Raw genomic sequence first — 20,449 nt, 5'->3', positions numbered from 1 at the left:
TCACCAGGATGGCTATTAGGAGCCCTAGTAGGGCAGTGGTTGAAGTGTTTGGCTGACAACTGAAAGGCTGGCAGTTTGAACCCACCAGCCACCGCACAGGAAAAAGACGTGGCAATCTGCTTCTGTAAAGATTTATTGCTTTGCACACCATATGGGGCAGTTCTCTGTCCTACAAGGCCACTTTTAGTCAGAATGGGCTTGACAGCAATGCACTGGGTTGGGATGGCTATAATTGAAAAGATGGGTAAGAACAAGTGTTGGAGACGATGTGGAGAAGTCAGAATCCTCATTCATTGCTGGTGGGACTATAAAATGGTGCACTCATTTTGGAAAACAGTTCGACAGCTCCTCAAAATGTTAACCATAAAGTTACCATATGGCCCAGAAATTCCACTTACAATGTTTTTACTCAATAGAAATGAAAACATATGTCTACACAAATAGTGACACATGCAAGCTCATACGAACATTAATCATACCAGCCAAAAAGTAGAAATAATCCAAATGTCCACTAACTGATGAATGTACAAACAAAATGTATACAATGGAATATATTTTAACCTAAAAAAGAATGACGTGGGAAGGAACACTGCAAAAATTAAAAAAAAAAATAATAAAATAAAAAATAAAACATGTTAAGTGAAAGAAGCTAGAAACAAAAGGCCACATTTTATATGAAATATCCAGAGCAGAAAATTCCACAGAAACAGAAAGTAGATTAGTTGGCTAGGGCTGAGGGTGAGAATCAGCAATAGAGAGTAGCTGCTAGTGAGTATGGGGTTTCTTTTTAGGGTGATAAAAATGTTTTAAACTTAGATTGGTTGCAAAATTCTTGAGAATGCTAACAACAACAACAACAACAACAACAAAAACTGAATTGTACATTTTAATTGGGTGAATATTATGGTATGTGAATTATATCTCAATAAAAAGTGTTTAATAAAACCAACTCAGTACAGGGACCAAAACTAGCTCATTTTTGCATTTTGCCTAGCACAAAAAAGCTGCTCACTAGAAGTCTAAAGAACAAAGAGAGCTCTGCTTTTTTGGGATACCTGGGCTTTTAGAAAGGAATCCTGATGGCTTATAGGTTAAGTGCTTCGCTGCTAACTGAAAGGTCAGCTGTTCAAACTCACCAGCTGCTCCATGGGAGAAAGATGAGGTAGTCTGCTTCCATAAAGATTTACAGTGTTGGAAATGCTCTGGGCAGTTCTACTCACAATGAGTCGGAGTTGACTCATGGCAGTGGGTTTCATTTGGACTTTGGGGATGGTTCTGGACCTAGAACAACTTGGGTGACTGTTTCAACAATGAATGAATATGGCTAAGAAGACTTGAACACATTCTGAAGGTTAGCTTCCCTTATTAAAAAAAAGGGAAAATACTGCTCCCACTGGCAGGTCTTGTTTATAATGATCAACACCCCACAGGAAGAAGACAAAAGAAAAACAAAACAAAACAAAACATGGTATTATGTGTCCTTTCAGAAATTTTTAAATTCAATAATTCTTAACTTAGTCTTCCACAAATTTCCTAAAATCATGTTCAATTTTAAATTCAACTGCATTCAAAACTATGGGCGGGGGGTGGGAGGGAAATATATTTTGTATGTATACCCTTTTGTGCTAGTAAACTCATCATGTACATGGTTTGCTTTTTCAACTAAAACAACTTAAAAAGAAATTAGGCTGGTGTCCAGGGCAAGACTAGATCCTAGTTTTAGCCTAGGGAATGAAAGCCCCCTGTCCAAATTACCTATCCTACTTTTTCTGAAATACTTCCATCAAGAAACAAAGATTTTCATTTCAAAGGGCAAAAATCCTTAAATGTGTAAATATAACTTAAATCATTGATATCAATGAATATCAGCCTAAATATGAACTGATAACGGACCTTTTTCTATCTTTACAAAGGTTATAAGGCAAGCAAACAACAAATCTCAGAAGGGGAAAAGCAAAAATGAGCAGGAAGAAGACTGAGCAGGCTGTATCTTGATTTGCTTATTTCACAATTGCTTCCAGTTTGCTCTCACTCAAGGACACAAAAAACAAACAGCTGTTCAAAGAGATTTCAGATTCCTCGCTGATACTTTATCAGGAACTCTGGCCACAAGCAACTTACGAGTTCATAAATACTCTCTGAGGCACAGTGAAATAGATCCAAGTTGGGTTTTTCTTCTTAGTTGAAGTTAAAGCTTCTGCAAAGTTAGATGTTTCTCTTTTTTGTCAAGGATAAACACAAGAACTAATAATGAAGCCACGTGAAACATTCACACTTACTTGCAAAATATATGATCACATTTTGTGGAAACAGGCTCTTTGATTAACTCCAGACTAGAGGAATAGGGAGAAAAAACACAACAAACAGAAGACCAAAAAACAAGAGAGAGAGAGAAATAAATAATCTAAAATAATAAAACAAATAAGGCAACAATTTATTTAAAAATAAACATATATAGTAAAGAAGCTCAACTTTAAGCTGCTAGAATTAACTCAAGGCAAGGCTTTAAGTCCACTGAATACTTATTAAATGTGTATGGCGGTAGATGACACAAATACAGCAGAAACTATGATCCTTACTGCCAATGAACTTGAAGACATCAAAACACAATTACACTGATCTTTTCAATACTCTCAATTTAGCATTTTAAAATTAGTTGTTAATACTTCATATTATTTAGTTTTCACAGATAACACTTTTTTGAGCTATCATTGTGAATATAAATCCTGTTTCTTAACTAAACTCTAAGCTCTGTAAAGACAAAAACTTCTGTTTGCATTTCTTTTGGATTCCCTCACAGCATTTTTTTAAAAAAAAATATTTTTTTTGTGTGTGTGTGTGCATGGTAAATATATACATATTTACCACTTCAATAATCTTCACATGTACAGTGGTGTAGTGCCTAAGGCATTTGACTGCTAACTAGAAGGCTGGAAGTTCAAACCCACCAGCCACTCCTCAGAAGGAAGGTTGGACAATCAACTTCCGTAGTGATACCACTTCGGAAACCCAAGGAGTAGTCGCTATGAGTTGGATCTGACTTGACGGCAGTGCGTTGCGTTTGTGTTGTTGCCTCTTTACTTTTAATTTAATATGGAAGATTGCAAGCATTAAACAAGTAGAATGGTAAAATGAACTCATCTATTATGACCCAACTTCAATTACCAACTTATGGCCAATCTTATTTCATTTATACCCACTCTCCCACTCCAGACTATTTTAACACAAATCCTAGTTATCATTCCATCCATAAATATTTCTGAATATATCTTTAAAGATATAGCATAACTATGAAACCATTATTATTCCTTAAAAAATGAAGTTTCCTTATCATCTAATACACGATTAATGCTCCAATTTTTAATTGCCTCTTAATTTTAAACAGTTAAACTGTTCAAATCAGGACCCAAATAAGGCATACACATTGCATTTGGTTGCTATGACTCAAGTCTCTCTTAATCTATAGATTTCCCCTCCTTTTCCTCCCTTGTCATTTATTTAAGAAACTAGGTCATTTAACTTGTAGTATTTTCCACATTCTGGATTCTGCCAATTATAACCCCATGGTAGGAGTTCCTGGATGGCACAAATGGTTTCATTCTCTACTACCAATGGAAAGGTTGGCGGTTCTAACCCACCCAGAGGTTCCTCAGGAGAAAGGCCTGGAGATCTACTTCCAAAAGTTCACAGCCTTGAAAACCCTATGTAGCAGTTCTACTCTGTACACATGCAGCCACCATTTGTCATTTAATATGTCCCTCCAGCCTCTTTATTCCCTGTATGTTAAACCAATTTTGATCAAATTCAAGTTCAATTTTTTGGCAAGAACACTTTACAGGTGTAAAGTGTACTTTTATTGCATCATTTCAAGAGGTACATGTCTGCTTTGTGATTACTTCTTAAAAACAAAGTAATAAAACACTCACTATAGAATATTTAGAAAGTAATAAACTTTAGAAAAGTATAAAAATTTTGAGAAAACATGTTATGAGACAAAATATGTATGAACTGCTATATGGAAAATGAATTTGCTCTGTAAACTTTCACCCAAATCATACAAAAATAATTTAAAAAAATTTTTTTTTTTTGAGAAAACACAAAAGAAAAAGAAAAATCCCTACCTGTCCATTCACAGAATCTCCAGGCCTTCCTGAGGGTCATTAATTTACTCATTTAACAAGTATTTATAGAGCCGCTATTACATGCAGGCACTGTTCTTGTGGCTGGAAATACAGCTGTGAACAAAATGAAGTCCCTTCATAGAGCTTAGCTGTGATAGGCAGTTGGTAGAAAAATGAAGATATGGGAATAAGTGCTGGAGGGAAATATAATAAAGCAGGGTAAGGAGGACAAGGAGTGCAGAGTGGGTGTGAGTGTTTATATCCTACATGGGGTGGTCAGGAAAGGCCTCACTGAGGTGACAGAGGACAGGTGAATAATGTAAGGAAAGAAGCCCTGCAATGTTACAAGAACATTCCAATAGAGGAAGGAGAGAAGACAAAGATTCTGAGCAGGATTATCTGAGGAATAGTGAGGAGGTTAGCATTTAGGATGGAATGATCAAGGGGAAAAGGAGCAGATGAGGAAGCTGGAGAGGCAGCTGCGGGCCTAAGTAGGCAGGAACCTGTAAACCTTTACCTTTTATTTGGAATGAGTTTTAGAAATTGATTTCTGGTAAAATCCAGGCAGGACAGCAAAGAACAGGCAAAGGGGTAGGTGACAGGAATGTGTTCTTTTCATTAAATGTTTAACTTTTTTGAAAAGGATCACAAGAAAAGCTGGGAGACAATGGCTTCATTGTGAAAGGTTTGGTAACACAACTCTTAATCATGGGGTTTCTGACCTAGTACAGGGCAATTTAAAAAAAAAAAAAAAAAAAGAGTAAGAAAGCTGGGTTTCTGCTACCAATTTTTTTCTTTCTTAGCAAAGTGATTATTCTGGTTACCTCTTTGCTGCTCTGAGAGAAATATACCACAAATGTGATGGCTTGAACAAATAGGAGTTTGTTCTCTTATAGTTCAGGAAGCTAGAAGTCCAAGTTCAAAGTGGCAGGCTCTAGGGGCTGTGTGGAAGCCCCTTGACCTCCAGCTTCTGCTCTGCCTCTTGCTCCTGGCCCACTCTTCACTCAGGCAGCTACTGGCTGCTGGGGCTGACAAGCCCAAGGTCAACAAATAAAATGGCACAGTCCCGATGTTACCAAACCACACAGTAGGCCATTGATTCAAGTCCATTGAAAGTCCCAGGATTGGCAGAGCATGGCAGACTGCTGAACGACTCCGCTACATGCAGGGTTCAAGCATGCCAGAAGCTAGGGACCATTCTCAAAGCCGTTTCTTATATATGGGAAGCAGACCGCATACCCAAAGCAGCTACTCAGCAGCTCCAATAGAGTCCATCATGGAGTTAATTACTAATCTCACCATGGGGAATAACTACATTCAGCTGCCCAGCCACTCAACCAGGCCCAGGCAAGTTGACACATAAACTTAACCACCACAGTAACCTTTTGGCCAACCACTCTACCTAAATTTCAGTTTCCTTTTCTGTCACCTGCCCTGCCAGTTACTTCAGACTATTATGAGGACCAAATTATGTGCTACTTAGGAAAATACTCCACAATCGAAAGTGCTTTGTATAAATGTTTTTATTATTACTTGAATCAAATGATTTTGATTTTAAAAAGAAAAGATTTTAAAAAGAAAAACAATGCCAGCAAGGAGAGCTCTAATTTGTTACTAAGTCACTATTCCTGAGATAAGCTATCACAGAAATTCTCAGTAAAAGAGAAATTGGATGTAGCTACCATACCAGATGGCTTTTATTCTCACCAATGACTCAATTCTGAAATAATTATATTTCAGTATGGTAATTATAATCCAAGCTATACAAACATACCGTAAGTACAAACTTTGCACAGATGAAAACCCCAATATGTAAAAAGGTAATGACTGTTGCAGGAAAAGCTTGAAGAGAGAATAGAAGTGAAAAGAAAAAAAAAAAAAATGAAAACGATCCTCTTCTAGGTGCTGATGAGCAAATGTTTACTATGAAAGTGATTCAGATATTTTAAATACTTTTCAAGCCAGGCAATATTTTATGCCTACTATGTATTTGCATTTTGAGCTTTCAGCATAAGTAAGTGAATGAAAAATGATAGTAGGTTCAGTTAGAGAAAAACAACCATCAACTAGGGTACACATTTTAGCAAATTCTTCTGAAAGTCAAAATGGTTTTATAGCCATGTAAAAAATGTAAAAAGAACTACCACTTACTAAATTCCCAAGAAGGGATTTTAGAGGCCATAAGGAATTTTAACTCAAGTGTAAGGTTTAAAAGGATCCGTGGGTGGTACAAACAGTTAAGTGCTTGACTACTGGCCAAAAGTTTAGAGGTTCAAACCCACTCAGAAGCACCTGGAAGACAGACCCGACAATTTGTTTCCAAAAGGTCATAGCCTTGAAAACCTTATGCAGCAGTTCTGCTCTGCACCCATGAGGTCTCCATGAGTTGGAATCACCTCAGTGGCAAATAACAACAATTAGGTTTAAAAAGGACTAGGATGAATAGTTTCCGAAGCCTAAATCAATTTCTAATGGAAAATGAGTAAAATCAATAAGCTGGCAAACACACAACAGTTGATTGAAAATGAAAATTGGGCATTAACTTTCATTCTTGCATCCTTAATTTTTATGTATCTGAGTTTTTTAATTGATGGTTTAATTTGCCAGAATGAGAAAGAACATTACATTTTTATGACTTAGTCCCATGGAAATGTAAAATAAATGGACCCAAATGCCACACTATGGAGAACTTTTGATCACTCTTCGTAATTATCATGAGGATTCTGCAGTAAGTTGGCTTTTCCAAAAGCCATTTTTCCCCCAAATTGTCATTTCCTGCTTCCTTGGCTCTGATGCTTCATAAATTAGGCTGTAAATCTCACTTAGCTCTTATGTTTTTGTTTAATTGAGATGTTGAGGGGCAAGGGAGAGGAGGGCTACTTATAAATCTTGCCTCTCTCTGAAAATACAAAACATGCATTTTCCTTGATCTCATTTACTTGACTCCATCGATGACAAATAACTTTCATGAAACACAAAGGAAAATATACATGAATTCACTTTCCTTCTTTGAGTAGGTACAGTTTTGCTTTTTTTCCCCCAAATTTTATTTATTTATTTTTTGTTGAGGATAATACAGCAAAACATACACCAACTCAGTAGTTACTACATGTGCACAATTCAGCGATATTGATTATATTCTTGGAGTTATGCAACCATTCTCATCTTCCTTTTCTGAGGTGTTCCTCCCTCATTAACATAAACTCACTGCCCCCTAAGGTTCATATCTAATCTTTTTTGAATTGCTGTTGTCAATCTGATCTGAGAGATTAAAAAAAAAAAAAAGCCAGACTTCCAGTAAGATGGAGGAATAGGCAGACAAGCAACACAGACCCTCTTCAACAGAGAAAAGAAAAACCAATTGACAGAGATACAGAAGATAATCCTGGAGTCTTGAGCTTTTAAAGTAACTATACAGAAGTGGATTAGGCACTGACTAGTGAAAAAACCTGAACGAAAACAGTAAGAGACAGTCAGAGCTTCAGACTATCAGCTACTCTGACAGGTCCAACAGCCTGAATAGTTCCAAGTGGTGTTGGGACCTGAGAACTGACCTAAAAAAGATCAGCCCTGGTCACTAAGGGCTGCAGGGACGAATGCGCCAGTGGCCTATGACTAGGAAGGGAAACAGCAAAGTGGGAGACTTGCAAGCTGTTGACTTTCTGCTGTCTGGAGGGCACAGCCATTTTGAATATTTAAAGTGACCGAGGGTGCAGCCATTTTGAATCTTTACAAGTGGCAACCATTTTGGATTTTAAAGTGATAGCATCCTCATTCAGATTCCAGGGACCTAAGAATAGGCTCTGTTTGCCAAGGTCAGCAGGGACACACAAGAGGCTGACAAAGGAAAGGAGACAGGTGGTGAGTGTAAAAGTGCTGCCCACTAGCAAATAGAGAAGCACAGCACAGTGCACTGCTTGCATAGATAACATACAAACAAAACAAAGAAAATGAAAATCATGGGCAAGTCATTCCAACATACAATCACCAATTAAATATAAACACAAAAACGTCACAGTGCCTCAGAGACAACAGAGCATCACAGTTCACACAGAGAAGCATGATAAAGCAGTTGAAACAAGGGACCAGGATACAGACCCAAAACACATCCCTGAGGAAGATGCAGCATTGGAATACTCTGATAAGGAATTAAAAAGAATTATATTTAGGTATCTTCAATGAATCGAGAGACAGATCAAGGAAAACACAGAGAAAACCCTAGAACAATGTCAAAAGATAATACAAGAACAAAATGACAAAATAAATGAAAAATTAGAAATAATACAAAATCTACACACAGAAATCCAGAAGATTAATACCGAATTTTCAGAAATAGATAAGCCATTGAATGCCCAAAGGAGCAGAATTGAATCAATGGGAGACAGAATTAGGGAGATTGAAGGCAAATACCTGAACACTTCTTTGGAAAGGGATAAATCAGAAAAAAGATCAAAACAAAATGAAGAAAGTATAAGGTTCATGTGGGATACTATTAAAAGGAATAACCTACGTGTAATTGGAATTCCAGAATAGGAAGACACAAATAAAACCACAGAGAAAATTGTCAAAGATTTGTTCGAAGAGAATTTTCCTGGTATGATGAAAGATGAGGATATATCCATTTAGTTAGTCCAGCGAACCCCAAACAGGACAGACCCCAGAAGCAAATCACCTAGACATATCATCATCAAACTCACCAAAACCAAAGACCAAGAATTATGAGAGCAGCATGGGAAAAACAGAAAGTTACCTACAAGAGGCAACCAATAAGACTAAGCTCAGATTTCTCGACAGAAACCATCAGGCAAGAAGACAATGGGATGGTATACATAAAACACTGAAGGAGAAAAATTTCCAACTGAGAATTATGTACCCAGCAAAACTATCCCTCAAATATGATGGTGAAATTAGGACATTTTCAGATAAGCAGAAATGAAGGGAATTTGTTAAAACCAGACCAAGCTTACAGGAGATGCTAAAGGGAGTCCTTTGGACAGAGAAGCAACAGTCAACAAGAACTGACCATTAATACACATAATGATATAACCCCGAAACCAACCTAGCTATGAAGTATCCAAAGTAAATAAGCCTACAAGACTGTAAACAGGGAACCAGAGACAGAGACATCAGTTGACAAACGAGGACAACTACAAACCAAAAAGAAGGAAAAAACTGTGTAGTTACAGAACTTCTAGATGGTAGAGAAGTCAAGATAACCAGAAGATATAACGAATTGTTCTAAACTTGGGAAGAAAACTATAAATCACAGGGAAACTCAAAGGAAAATTATAAACCTTCACATCAAAAAAGAGGACCAGTATAAATATTCAGCAAATACTAAAACAATAACAATGAAGGATGAATTGATAACAGAATTCATAAACAAAACAAGTTCAGCATAGAAAATTATATGGCACAAAGAAACTGACACCATGAGAAAGCACATAATGAAAATGATAGCAACAAATTCATATTTGCTGATAATTACATATCTGGCAAGGGACTTATCTCTGATTTATAGCGGAAGAGTGGATTACCAAACAATGGTACCTACACATAATGGAAAACTATGCAGCACTAAAGAATAATGTAGAGTCTGCAATACACCGCATAATATGGATGAACTTGGAGGACATTATGCTGAGTGAAATAAGTCAATCAAAGAAGGGCAAATATAGTATTAGTTCATTGTTGTGGAGGGTCAAGGAAAGGTTTATATATGGAGGGAAACTCTTTGTTGGTTGCCAGGGGTGAGAGGGGAGGGGAGGGACCACCACAAAAAAAAAAAAAAAAAAAAAAAAAAAAAAAAACATTGACCCATGTCACTTTAGTTTAGTGTATTTCACTGTACATAAATTATATTTCAATAAAATGCATTAAAAAAAAAAAAAAACCACTGCCATCAAGTCGTATCCAACTCATAGTGGCCCCTCCTTGGGTTTCCAAGGCAGTATCACTACAGAGGTAGGTTGCCCAACCATGCTTCCAAGGAGCAGCTGGTGGATTTGAACCACCAACCTTCTGGTTAGCAGTCATATGCCTTAGGCAGTATGCCACCAGAGTTCCCTTGATATAGATAGATAGTTCTTAAAGAGCATCATGCTCAAGGCAGAACTTTTTTACTAGCTGAGCTAAATATTGTTTAGTTTTAAGATGACTTCAGAGGGTATTTTTGGTTTATGGTTTAAAGGTTATCTCAGGGCAGGGGTTCATCCAATCTTTATGGTTCCAGGAAGTCTAGAGCCCATGAGAATTTGAGATTCTTTTCTGCATTTTCTCCCTTTTGATCAGGATTCTTTGATCTGGAATCTTTGATCAAAATTTTCAATAATAGCAGCTGGGCACCATACAGTTCTTCTGATCTCAAAGGAGGCAATTAGCCACACATTCCATATCCTCTTCCTTTCCGTAACTCTTCTTCTGTTGTTCCAGGTGAACAGAGACCAGTGTTGTATTTTGGATGGCTACTTGTTAAGTTTTTACAACCCCAGGGACTATACAGTGAACTAGGAGGTAGAACAGAAGTATTAAACATGTTACTAGGCCAAATTAACTGGTATATCCCATGAAACCATGACCCCAAACCTCCAAATTAAGGAATTGAAGCCCATGAGGTGTTTGGCTGTACATAAGCAGTCTCAGTAGCTATTCCTTTTTTGTTGTTGTATCAATTTATTTTTTTAATGTTACCCACACTAACCATCACCATATTAAAAAAAAAAAAACCTGCACTATCAAAGAACTGCTTTTTTAATTCTTTAATTCAGTCAATGAATGTTGATCAAGTGCCTACTAGGTCCCAGATACAGTTCTAACTACTGAAGACAGAATAAAACAAAAACTTCTGTCCTCATGGATTTTATGTGTTCTGTAGAGGTAAGTCAGAATCAACTTGACAGCAATGGATTTTGGTAAGGATAGAGAAAGAAGAAAAATAAATTACATTGAATATCAGATAGTAAAAGTTCTATGGAGAAAAACTAAGCAGTAAAGGGGGATAAGGAGTGTGTCAGGAGTGGGAGTGTTGCAATTTTAAATAAGGCAGTCTGAAAATACCTCTTTGAAAGGTGGATATTTCAATCAAGATTTGTAAGCCATGCAATTATCAGGGAACGAGCATTCCGGGCACAGGGAACAGCAAACGTTCAGAGGCAGGAGAGGGTATAACATGTCAAGAACAGTTAAAGAGGCCAGAATGACCAGAATAAAGAGAGTAAGGGAAGAAGGGAGCAGGCAGGCAATAATTATCCTAATTTTCCTCTCTGACTTTTCACCAAGAGATTCTGAGGTATGACTTTTCATTTATTTTGTAGATTTAAGAGAAACTGTAGAGCTCACCTAGTGATTACTTGGAGTTCTCAACCTTTTTTTGTTCCATGAACCCTCTTTGGCTGTTAGTGAAGCTCATGGTCCCCCTTCTCAGAGTAATGCTTTTAAATGCATACACGTACCTATTGCCATTGAGTTAATTCTGACTCATAGTGACCCTATAGAAGAGCAGAATTGCCTCAAAGGGCTTCTAAGACTAATCTTTAGGGAAGTAGACTGTCAAATCTTTCTCTTGCAGAGTGGCTCATGGATTCAAACTGCCAACTTTCTGGTTAGCAGCCAAGCACTTAACCACTGTGCCACTAGGGCTCTTTGCTTTAAAATTAAACAAGTAACTAATTATATTGAAATGCGGTTAGTTCACCAATAGGTTTCCAGGGAGCGTAGTGCCTAGAGGCACTTGACTGCTAATCAGAAGGCTGGTGGTTCAAGCCCACCAGCCACTCTTCGGAAGGAAGATGGGGCAATCTACTTCCGTAGTAATACTGCCTCGGAAACCCAAGGAGGGGTCGTTATGAGTCGGGTCCGACTCGAAGGCATATAACGACACCAACAACAATAGGTTTCCAAGCGTCCTGGAAAGTCCATAGGTTAAGGACTCCTTAATATGCACAAAGCTACTTTCTGGGTAATGACATATGTTCTATACCTTCACTGATGTTTCAGTTACAAAGGTAGATGAACTTTTCAAAACTCATTGACTTGCACATTTAAGATCTGAGTGTTTCATTGTATGCAAATTATACCTCAATTAAAAAATAATAATAATAAAATCAACAGAATATTCTAAATCCCTCTTCATTTTATAGATGAAGGAAAACAAAGGCTCACTCAAATGGTCAGAAAAGCTAAAGGCTTTGATGACTTGCTGGGTTTTATTTACAAAACTAGTTTCAGCCAAAGGTTCTCCCAAAGACCTATCCTCTCACAGAAACCAATTATTCATGATTTTTTTTTACCATTATGAACTGTCCTTTCCAAGTATCAAGCCAGTTTTAGAGTTAGAAGAAAAGTCCAACTGCCACTCAATCCAAATCAGATTCTCCTCCAATGCACAACCAATCAAGACATCTGTAGATGGGAAAAGATAGAGGGCTGTGTGCATTGAGGGGGTAAGAAGAGGGTGGAGAGTAAGAGTGGAAAGAAAATAGCAATTTTCTCTATTTTAAAATCCCTTTAGTTAAGAAAAACAACAACTTTAATAGCTCGATCTTAATAGCTTTTTTATATGTATTGTTTTTCTCTTCATCACCAGGTCACTTCTACTCATTTGCACAGTATATAATCACATAAGGAAGAATCATAAATCAATAAACTCTCCTGTTGACTTACCAGATTGGACACTCTAAGATTTTCTGCATAGCATTAAGGACATTTTGTACTTCTTCAATGTGAGCCACAGGTAAATCCATTTCTTTCTGTTCCATTGAACTTTAATACATAAAATATCATATAAAAATAAATTACTTTAACAGGTATATTAAAAACAAAAGCTTACAGGTCTGGAACTGAACTTACTCCTGTGACTTCCAGCCAAACAATGACAGGCATATGGGGTGAACATTTACATCAGGTAGATAGACTCCTTGGAGCTATCAATTGTGGGAGAACAGAAGGGCAGTGTTTGCACAGGGAGACAGCTCAGGGGGCTGGAATGCATGAGAGGGAAGAACACAGGGAGGATGTGGAAAGAGAGCTGTTACACTGTGGGGAATTGCAGTCAATGTCATGAAACAAAATGTGTATGAACTGCTGTATGGAGAATGAATTTGTTCTGTAAACTGTCACCCAAATCACAATAAAAATTAAGAAAGAAAAAGCAGCTTAAGTTTCTAAGTGTCATTTTTAAATAAAAGAAACTTCAGAGTGCTTTAGAATTATATCAACCATGTAGCTAATGACAAAGAAAAGTCTTTATTTTAAAAATAAATCCTAAAAGTTGTTTTCTGTAATTAAACCAAAACCAAACTCACTGCCGCTGAGTCAGATCCAGCTTGTAGCAACCCCTCCTTGCGTTCCAAGGCAGTATCTCTATGGAAGTAGATTGCCCATCTCCTTCCAAGGAGTGGCTGGTGGGTTTGAACCACCAGCCTTCTGCTTAGCAGCCAAATGTCTTCGGCACTATGCCACCAGTGCTCCTATTTTGTAATTAGTTTAAATTCTCTTTTTTCTTCACTTATAACCTCCGACCTCCTCCTTTTGAGTCTTTCTCCAAGAAAGTGACTTTCTTTCTCCACAGTGACTTCCCGGGCTGACTGGGTAGGTTGCATAGCCTCACCTTTCTCCAATCATCCTGGTTGTTTTCTTTCTCATGTTTAAAAGCAAAACCAAGAATAAAACTAAAACCAACCAACACTCTCCAACCCTAAGCCCAGCATTGCCCATTCACCTGAACTCATTTCAGGACCTTTCGCCTCAAGTACATCTCTGGCCTCCCTCCTCTTCAGGCACATTCCTGCCAATATTTGTTACATCTAATACCAAAACCCAAAAACTCACTGCCATCGAGTCATCCGACTCATAGCAACCACTCCTTGGGTTTCCAACACAGTATTACAGAAGCAGATTGTCCAACCTTCCTTCTGAGGAGTGGCTGGTGGGTTTGAACCCACAGCCTTCTGGTTAGCAGCCAAGTGCCTTAAGCACTATGGTACCAGAACTACCTTGTTACATCTACAACCCTCTATTTCCTTTTCTTCAACCTTTTGTCCTTACTCAGAAAAGTCTATGAACCCAGTTTTTTTTTTTTTTTCTAACAGGCTCTTGTGGTTTGGGTAAAAGTTCACAGGGCTTAGTTTTCCATTTAACAATGTATACATATCTTACTTTGTGACATTAGTTGCAGTCCCCTCAATGTAACAGCAGTCTTTCCACTTCCTCCCTGGGTTCCCTTTTTCCATTCATCCCCCTTTCCTATCCATTCCTCCCTTCTGAACTTAGTTCTTAGGCAAATGATGCCCTTTTTGGTCTGGTATGGTTGATTGTTCTAAGGAGCACATTCCTCATGGGTGTTATTGTTCACTTTATAGGCCTATTGTTTGGCTGAAAGGTGATCTCTGAGAGAAGGTTCAGTTCCAGCTTTGAAGGGTGTCTAAGGACCACAGTCTCTGGGGTACCACCATTCTCTACCAGACCAGTAAGTCTGGTTTATTTTATGATTTTGAATTTTGTTCTACATTTTTCTCCCACTCTGTCCAGGAAAATCAATTTGGGAACTAAATATTGTGATCCCAATCAGAGCAGTTGGTAGTGGTAGTCAGGCACCATCTAGTTCTTCTGGTCTCAGGCTAGTGGAGACTCTATGAATCCAGTTCTTAGGGTCTCTCTCCCACAACATCCTGTCTCCTCCTCTTCCTCAGAGTACCTCGCCCAGTCACATTCCTGCCCTACTAATACAGGGTACCCTACCAGGCCATCTTCTTATCATAATGTTCTCCCAAGGCACATTCCAGTTCCTATCATGACGCCATCTTCCTCCTCCGCCGTTTTCTTCCTGACCCGGACCTGCCCACTTCCCAGAATTTCCCCAAACTCACAACGTCTAAGTCTCCTCAGGTTCCACCCCCCTACCAGGTAAACACCCATTTTGCTCTCCTTCAGGCCTTTTCTTTTGGGGGCTCCTCCCCCTCAGTCTCCCACAACCTGTTTTTCGCTTGTCCCCCGAAAACCCCTCTAGGCCCCTATTCCTGCCCCATGGCTCTCTCACCCTTATCCGGAGCAAAGCTTCCAGGCTTCCTAGGCCCAGGGGCCTAGTTATCAGAGAAGCCCCTTAGGGCCCTGGGCGGCTCAGAAACCATCCGGGAACTCCAGCCAAGCTGTCGCAGTTTCAATTTATCTGTAATTCCCGCGCTTTCCTGTTGCCACGGAAACGCGCAGCCGCCGCTCAGCGCGAGCCTCTCAGAATGCAAGAGCTAGGTACGTAAGCGGAAGGGCGGGGCAGAAAGTGCTGAGCCTTTGGGGGCTCTGATTGGTCACTCATTTTTACCTGCGTGATGTAATTAGAAAGAGCCGGAAAAGAGAGAATTCTACCTGTGTTGCTATTAAGTGTCCGCCCCCTCGCCTCCACGCCTCTGGGTGAAGGTTATTACATCACAGTGATTTCTGTACTAGAGTCTCAGTAGCTACCTGAGGCCTGAATATGGGCGCAAGATAGTGCCCAAAATAGTCTGTTCGCGGCAATGGAAATCTCCTGTTTAGGTAAATAAAGGAGTTGTGAGGGTAAAACTACAATTTCCGACATGCCTTGCGGAATGAAAAGGCTTAGCCACAGTGTTCCTTGGAAACTGTAGTATTATGGAGAAGCGCTTTCGATATCGGAAGCAGGCACGATTCTCACCAAAACGCGTTGCTACATTGGAGAACTCTGCGCGTTTATGGACCTCGACATCTATGGTTTGGAGTGTTATGTTTTCGCATCTTGTCAGCGGAGAGTAAGCTACAGTACCCACAAATCTTAGGAAGACTACAATTCCCATCCAACCGCGCAAGTCTTAGCTAGTAGTCCTTTAAGGTTAGTAACTTCAGGGAATGCTGTGGGTGCCCAATTTGCCCAGGAAGTGGAAATCCGCCCTGGCCCACATCTGCGCACTGGTAGTTCCGCCCCACTCCAGTGTTTGTTATTGTTGTGCGGTTTAGGCTGTTTCTGCCCTGCCCTGCAGAAGCATCCTCGGCCAATGAACGGGGTGATAGTTTTGAAGGACAAATGGTAGGATCCAATCATCTTGTCAGAAACCCAGAGAAACAGAGGACTAGGCTCTGTTTCTATCCGCCATGTTAGATTCACCCCGCAAGGGTAGCAGCAGAGCTGGCAGCAAACGGTCTTTGCACTTGTCTCGGGCAGGCGCCCCCCGGGGGCGGGAAGCTGGTAAGGTAGCAGCTGTTGGGGTTGGGTCCCGCCGCACTTAGAAGCCTTCGGGTGCTCCAAGGGAGGAATACTGGAAAGGAGAGGGGCGACTGACTTCGTTTGTGGGTGCAGCCGAGCTTTTCACAGACCTGATGAGAGAGCCGTTCGCGTTCGAAGGGACCGAGAGGGCGGATGGCGCGGGAGAGACGAATGGTCCATAGCTCTAGACTCTCATCTGCCGATGAAAGGCCGAAACTTCCCAGCACAAAGGGCGAGGCAAAGAAAATGAGAGGAAGTCTTTAGAGGATGGTGACACTGTTTTGGGGGCATGGAGTGCTAGGAAACAGTAAGTGTAAGACTAGGATAAATGTTAAGGAAAAAAAAAAAAAAAAGACAGTACTCACAGATCCTCCTGACCGCATCCTCCTCTTCTTTTTGAGAACCTGGTAAAAGACTTATAGGTTAGGGGCCTTATGTATTGGAAAGGCACCGTTTTTCCTTTTTGTCGAACTCTCAGCTTTCAGGTCGCACATTTTATTTTAAAGCCAGAATAACCGTTACAGGCCTCTGATGGAGCCAGTAATCAGCTCAGATTCTAGTTGTACGTCTGCTTTATTAAAGAGATTTTGAGGGTTGAAAAAACTGACCTAGAGGAAACGATGACTTGTGTCAAGCAAAGTTGAGTCATTGACATGAACAGACAGTAATGCCGGTTATGAAATCTGGAGGCCTAGGCCCAGCTGCCTGGCTGTATTGACTTTAAACCTATAGGGGCAGATTGGGCTGACTATAACTTTGATATTTCCACAAGTTCAAAATTAATGCTCTTGCTAAAAGAATTTTCACATAACAGCCAGACAGAAATAGGCAGTTCTTTATGTAGACCTGGATATGGTCCAGTTAAGCTAGAATCTCTCATTTCCTGTTTTCCCTCCATCAGACGATCAGCTGGATGAGCTCCGAGTATCTAAACTAATTTCCAATTGTGTAATTTGAGAAAAGGGGAGGAAGATCTCGTTTCCTGCTGGGCTCTCAAAACTGTGGAACTGTGTTTCTTAGAAGTTGGAGTGTAGGAATGTATTTCAAAATAACCACTTTTGGCAGACTGAACCAGTCACTGCCATTCCCTGATTCTTTTGCCTGAAGTTCTGGGGAGTTGAACAGACATTCTCTCCAAATTTTAAGGACCACAAGAATTGCATTCCATGTGAATGAATGCTAGATGTCAGCAGGATTGGTGTTCAAGATTGGTGTTATTTTGGAGGTGAATTTGGCTCTAGGTGGAAACAAAGAATGGAAAAAATTGAGTTTTGAGTTTAAAAAAAAATCCCTGATCCTCAGAATTCAAGGTCATTTTTAATGACAGTCTCAGTTGTATTGCTTCACAGGGGAGTGGATAATACTGTGAAAACAGGATTATTTTAGATTCTAAAGACTAGTTTATTATAATATTTTTTATATTTGAATAACATTGTTAAGGAACTTGCACACACACACGTAGGAAGATAATGTGAGGTTGGCAAAGCAGACCTCTTTTACAGATAAAGGAACTGAAGCTCAGAGGTTAAATGACTTGCTCAAGGTTATATGGTTAGTAACTTTCTAGAGCCATGTCTGGAACCCAAGTCTTCTGATCCTTTTGCTCCCACATAATAGTGTAAACTCCCCAGACTTCATCTTATGTTTAAACAAACTTAAGCTATTTTTCATAAAGATGTAAATACAAACCAGTTCATAAACTCCTTAATTAAAAACAATTGACCAGAATAAATGTTTAATATCTATTAAAGAATTACTGTTAAACTTTTAAGCATGATTATAGTATTATGGCTGTGTTTTTTAACCTTATCTTTTAGAGATAGGTTCTTTATTATTCTGTGGATAAAACGGTGGCTGTCTTTCAAAATGTCCACAATAATACAGTGTTTGTGTTTTGTTGTTATATGCTGTCGAGTTGAATTAGGTGACTATCTTTTGTTTAAAACATTAACTGACTACAATCACTCCAGTACTGCTGTTGACCGTGGAGAGTAGGGGAGGAGGTGTGGATGAAATGAGGGTCACTTTGAATTGATTGCTGTAGCTAGGTTTTCACTGCCCTCCACTTTTCTGTTGTTTGAAATTTCTCAGTTTTTAAAAAAAAAGTCAGCAGACTACAAAAAACACATGAGCCATGAAGGGTGTTGAATGATTCCCCTGTGTAGTTTCTGGGTGGTGCTTTGGCTTCTTGTTAAAATTGATCCATTGGAGAACCTTAGTATAATTTAGGAAGGGGGTGCTTAAAAAAAAAAATGTAGAATGTTACTTTGAAGTCATACAAGGTGTAAGTTCCCTGAGGGTAGAGACTTTATCTGTTTTGTTCATCTGAGTCTTTTCTGCTACTAGCGGCTATTCAGAAGCTCTGGTGGCGTAGTGCCTAAGGCATTTGACTGCTAACCATAAGCCTGGCAGTTCAAACCCACCAGCAACTCCTAGGAAGGAAGGTTGGGCAACCTACTTCCGGTAGTGATACCACCTCGGCTGACCCGATGGCAGTGAGAGTTTAGTGTGCAGGTATTCTAGGAGCTGTGGTGGCATAGTGCCTAAGGCATCTGACTGCTAACCAGAAGGCTGGTGGTTCAAACCCACCCTCAAGTCCATGGAAGGAAGACTGGGCAACTTACTTCCATAAAGATTTACTGCCCCCCAACCCAGTGGGGGTGACTATGAGTTGGAATCGACTCAGTAGCAGTGGGTTTGTTTGGTTTGAGCAGGTATTCAGTAGGTATTTGTTTAGTTACACAATCATGGTAAATTGCCATTTAAATCCATACAGATTTTCTAACTTCTAGATGATTTCTTTGGGTGTGGCCAAAATATAAATACTTTCACCAGACATTTATTTCTCCTGTAGAGAGAGTTCTTATATTTCAAGAGTTCTAATACTTTTATGAGGAATTTTGATGACTTGCTTAAGTACAGGTCTTTATTGTATAGATTTAGCACTAATATCTTTATTTCTTAGAAAGAACAGTTTTAATTTAACAGTGAGATTTGGTTTGAACACCCCACTGGATTTAAGTTCCCTAAGAGCAGGGGTAGTGTCTTTCTTGTTCATTGTTATGTCCCCCATGCCTAGGCGGTATTAGGTGCTCAGAAGTATTTATGGAATGACTAAATGTTTATGCAGTTTGTAGAACCTTCACTAATGTATTTTCTCTCTCTTGGCCACCCTCTCCATTCTAGCCCCACAGCATGGAACAACAGGTTACTCTAAATGTGACTTTTAAAGATGAAACTCAGAGTTTTCTCGTTTCTGATCCAGAAAATACAACTTGGGTGGATGTAGAAGCTATGGTGAGTGTCACTTTTGTTTTGTTTTTCTCCATCAATTAAGCATAGTTTTCTTTTTTCCTCTAAAGGAAGCTATTTTTAGCAATGTTGTTTCATAGCTATAATGTTGTCATATTTACTATTCCTGGGTCTTGTGGAAAATTGTTTTTGTGGCAGGCTCAGTATTCACATAGCAGATATGCCCCATAAAAGGAACAAACAGATAAAGAATTTAGAAAGGGAGGTAAAATTATTTTTAAGTGCCATGTTTTCAAAAACCTGTTAATTTTGGAAGCCATTTGAGAAATGAATCGGGTGTGGGCCCCACCCTAACTAAGCCCCTGGGGAAAGTGCTCCTGCCAAGCAGTAGATGTGGTAGTGTTGGTGAGCCACCAGAGAGAAAACGTGCCTTTTGGAAGAGCTGATGGCCTGCCTTTATTGTTAGATCAGAGGCCAAGTGTCTGAAAGTTGAACAGAAGGAACTTCTCCCCTTGATGCTGAGACGGTAGTCCGTCTCCTGCTTTTCATTTTTGTTCATGCTTTTCCTGCTTCTCATTTGCCCTTTGTACTCTTCTGGTTTTGTTCAGGTTGCGATGGTGAATGTTTTACTTCCTGTGTGACTGTGTTTATCTAACAAAACTATTTGTTGCTCTTACCTAGTATGTGTGGGGTTCCTGGTTATGTGTACTTTAACCTGGTTATTCTTTTCCTAAAAAGGAAAAGAAATAGTGGAGACCTTAAAAGATGATCTGGTCTCGTTCTTTGCCTTCCAAAGAAGTTGGATCTTGTTTGTCACATAATCTGAAAATCAAACATGGTTAGCTTTCTTTTTTTTTTTTTTTTT

The 20,449-nt window shown here is 39.3% G+C and overlaps 2 protein-coding genes across 2 annotated transcripts in view; one reads left to right on the top strand and one right to left on the bottom strand.

Annotated features, from left to right (window-relative positions):
- Positions 1-12,862, bottom strand: part of BRCA1 (BRCA1 DNA repair associated) — an 85,781-nt gene extending 72,919 nt beyond the window's left edge. Inside the window, exons 1-2 of the mRNA XM_007957724.2 lie at positions 12,783-12,862; positions 2,280-2,333 (exon numbers count right to left, since the gene is read on the bottom strand). Of these exons, the coding sequence (XP_007955915.1) occupies positions 2,280-2,333; positions 12,783-12,862 (134 nt within the window). The remainder of the gene's footprint in view (positions 1-2,279; positions 2,334-12,782) is intronic.
- A 6,662-nt stretch (positions 12,863-19,524) lies between these two features.
- The window catches only part of NBR1 (NBR1 autophagy cargo receptor), a 25,510-nt gene continuing 24,585 nt past the window's right edge, over positions 19,525-20,449 (top strand). Inside the window, exon 1 of the mRNA XM_007957722.2 lies at positions 19,525-19,629. Within this exon, the coding sequence (XP_007955913.1) occupies positions 19,528-19,629 (102 nt within the window). The 5' untranslated portion in view covers positions 19,525-19,527. The remainder of the gene's footprint in view (positions 19,630-20,449) is intronic.

The sequence above is a fragment of the Orycteropus afer genome, unplaced genomic scaffold (assembly GCF_000298275.1).
Source record: "Orycteropus afer afer isolate SDZICR_OR568_19922 unplaced genomic scaffold, OryAfe1.0 scaffold00786, whole genome shotgun sequence".
Lineage (NCBI taxonomy): Eukaryota > Metazoa > Chordata > Mammalia > Tubulidentata > Orycteropodidae > Orycteropus > Orycteropus afer.
Note: the sequence above shows the minus strand (reverse complement) of the source record. Positions and strands in the feature narration are given on the sequence as shown.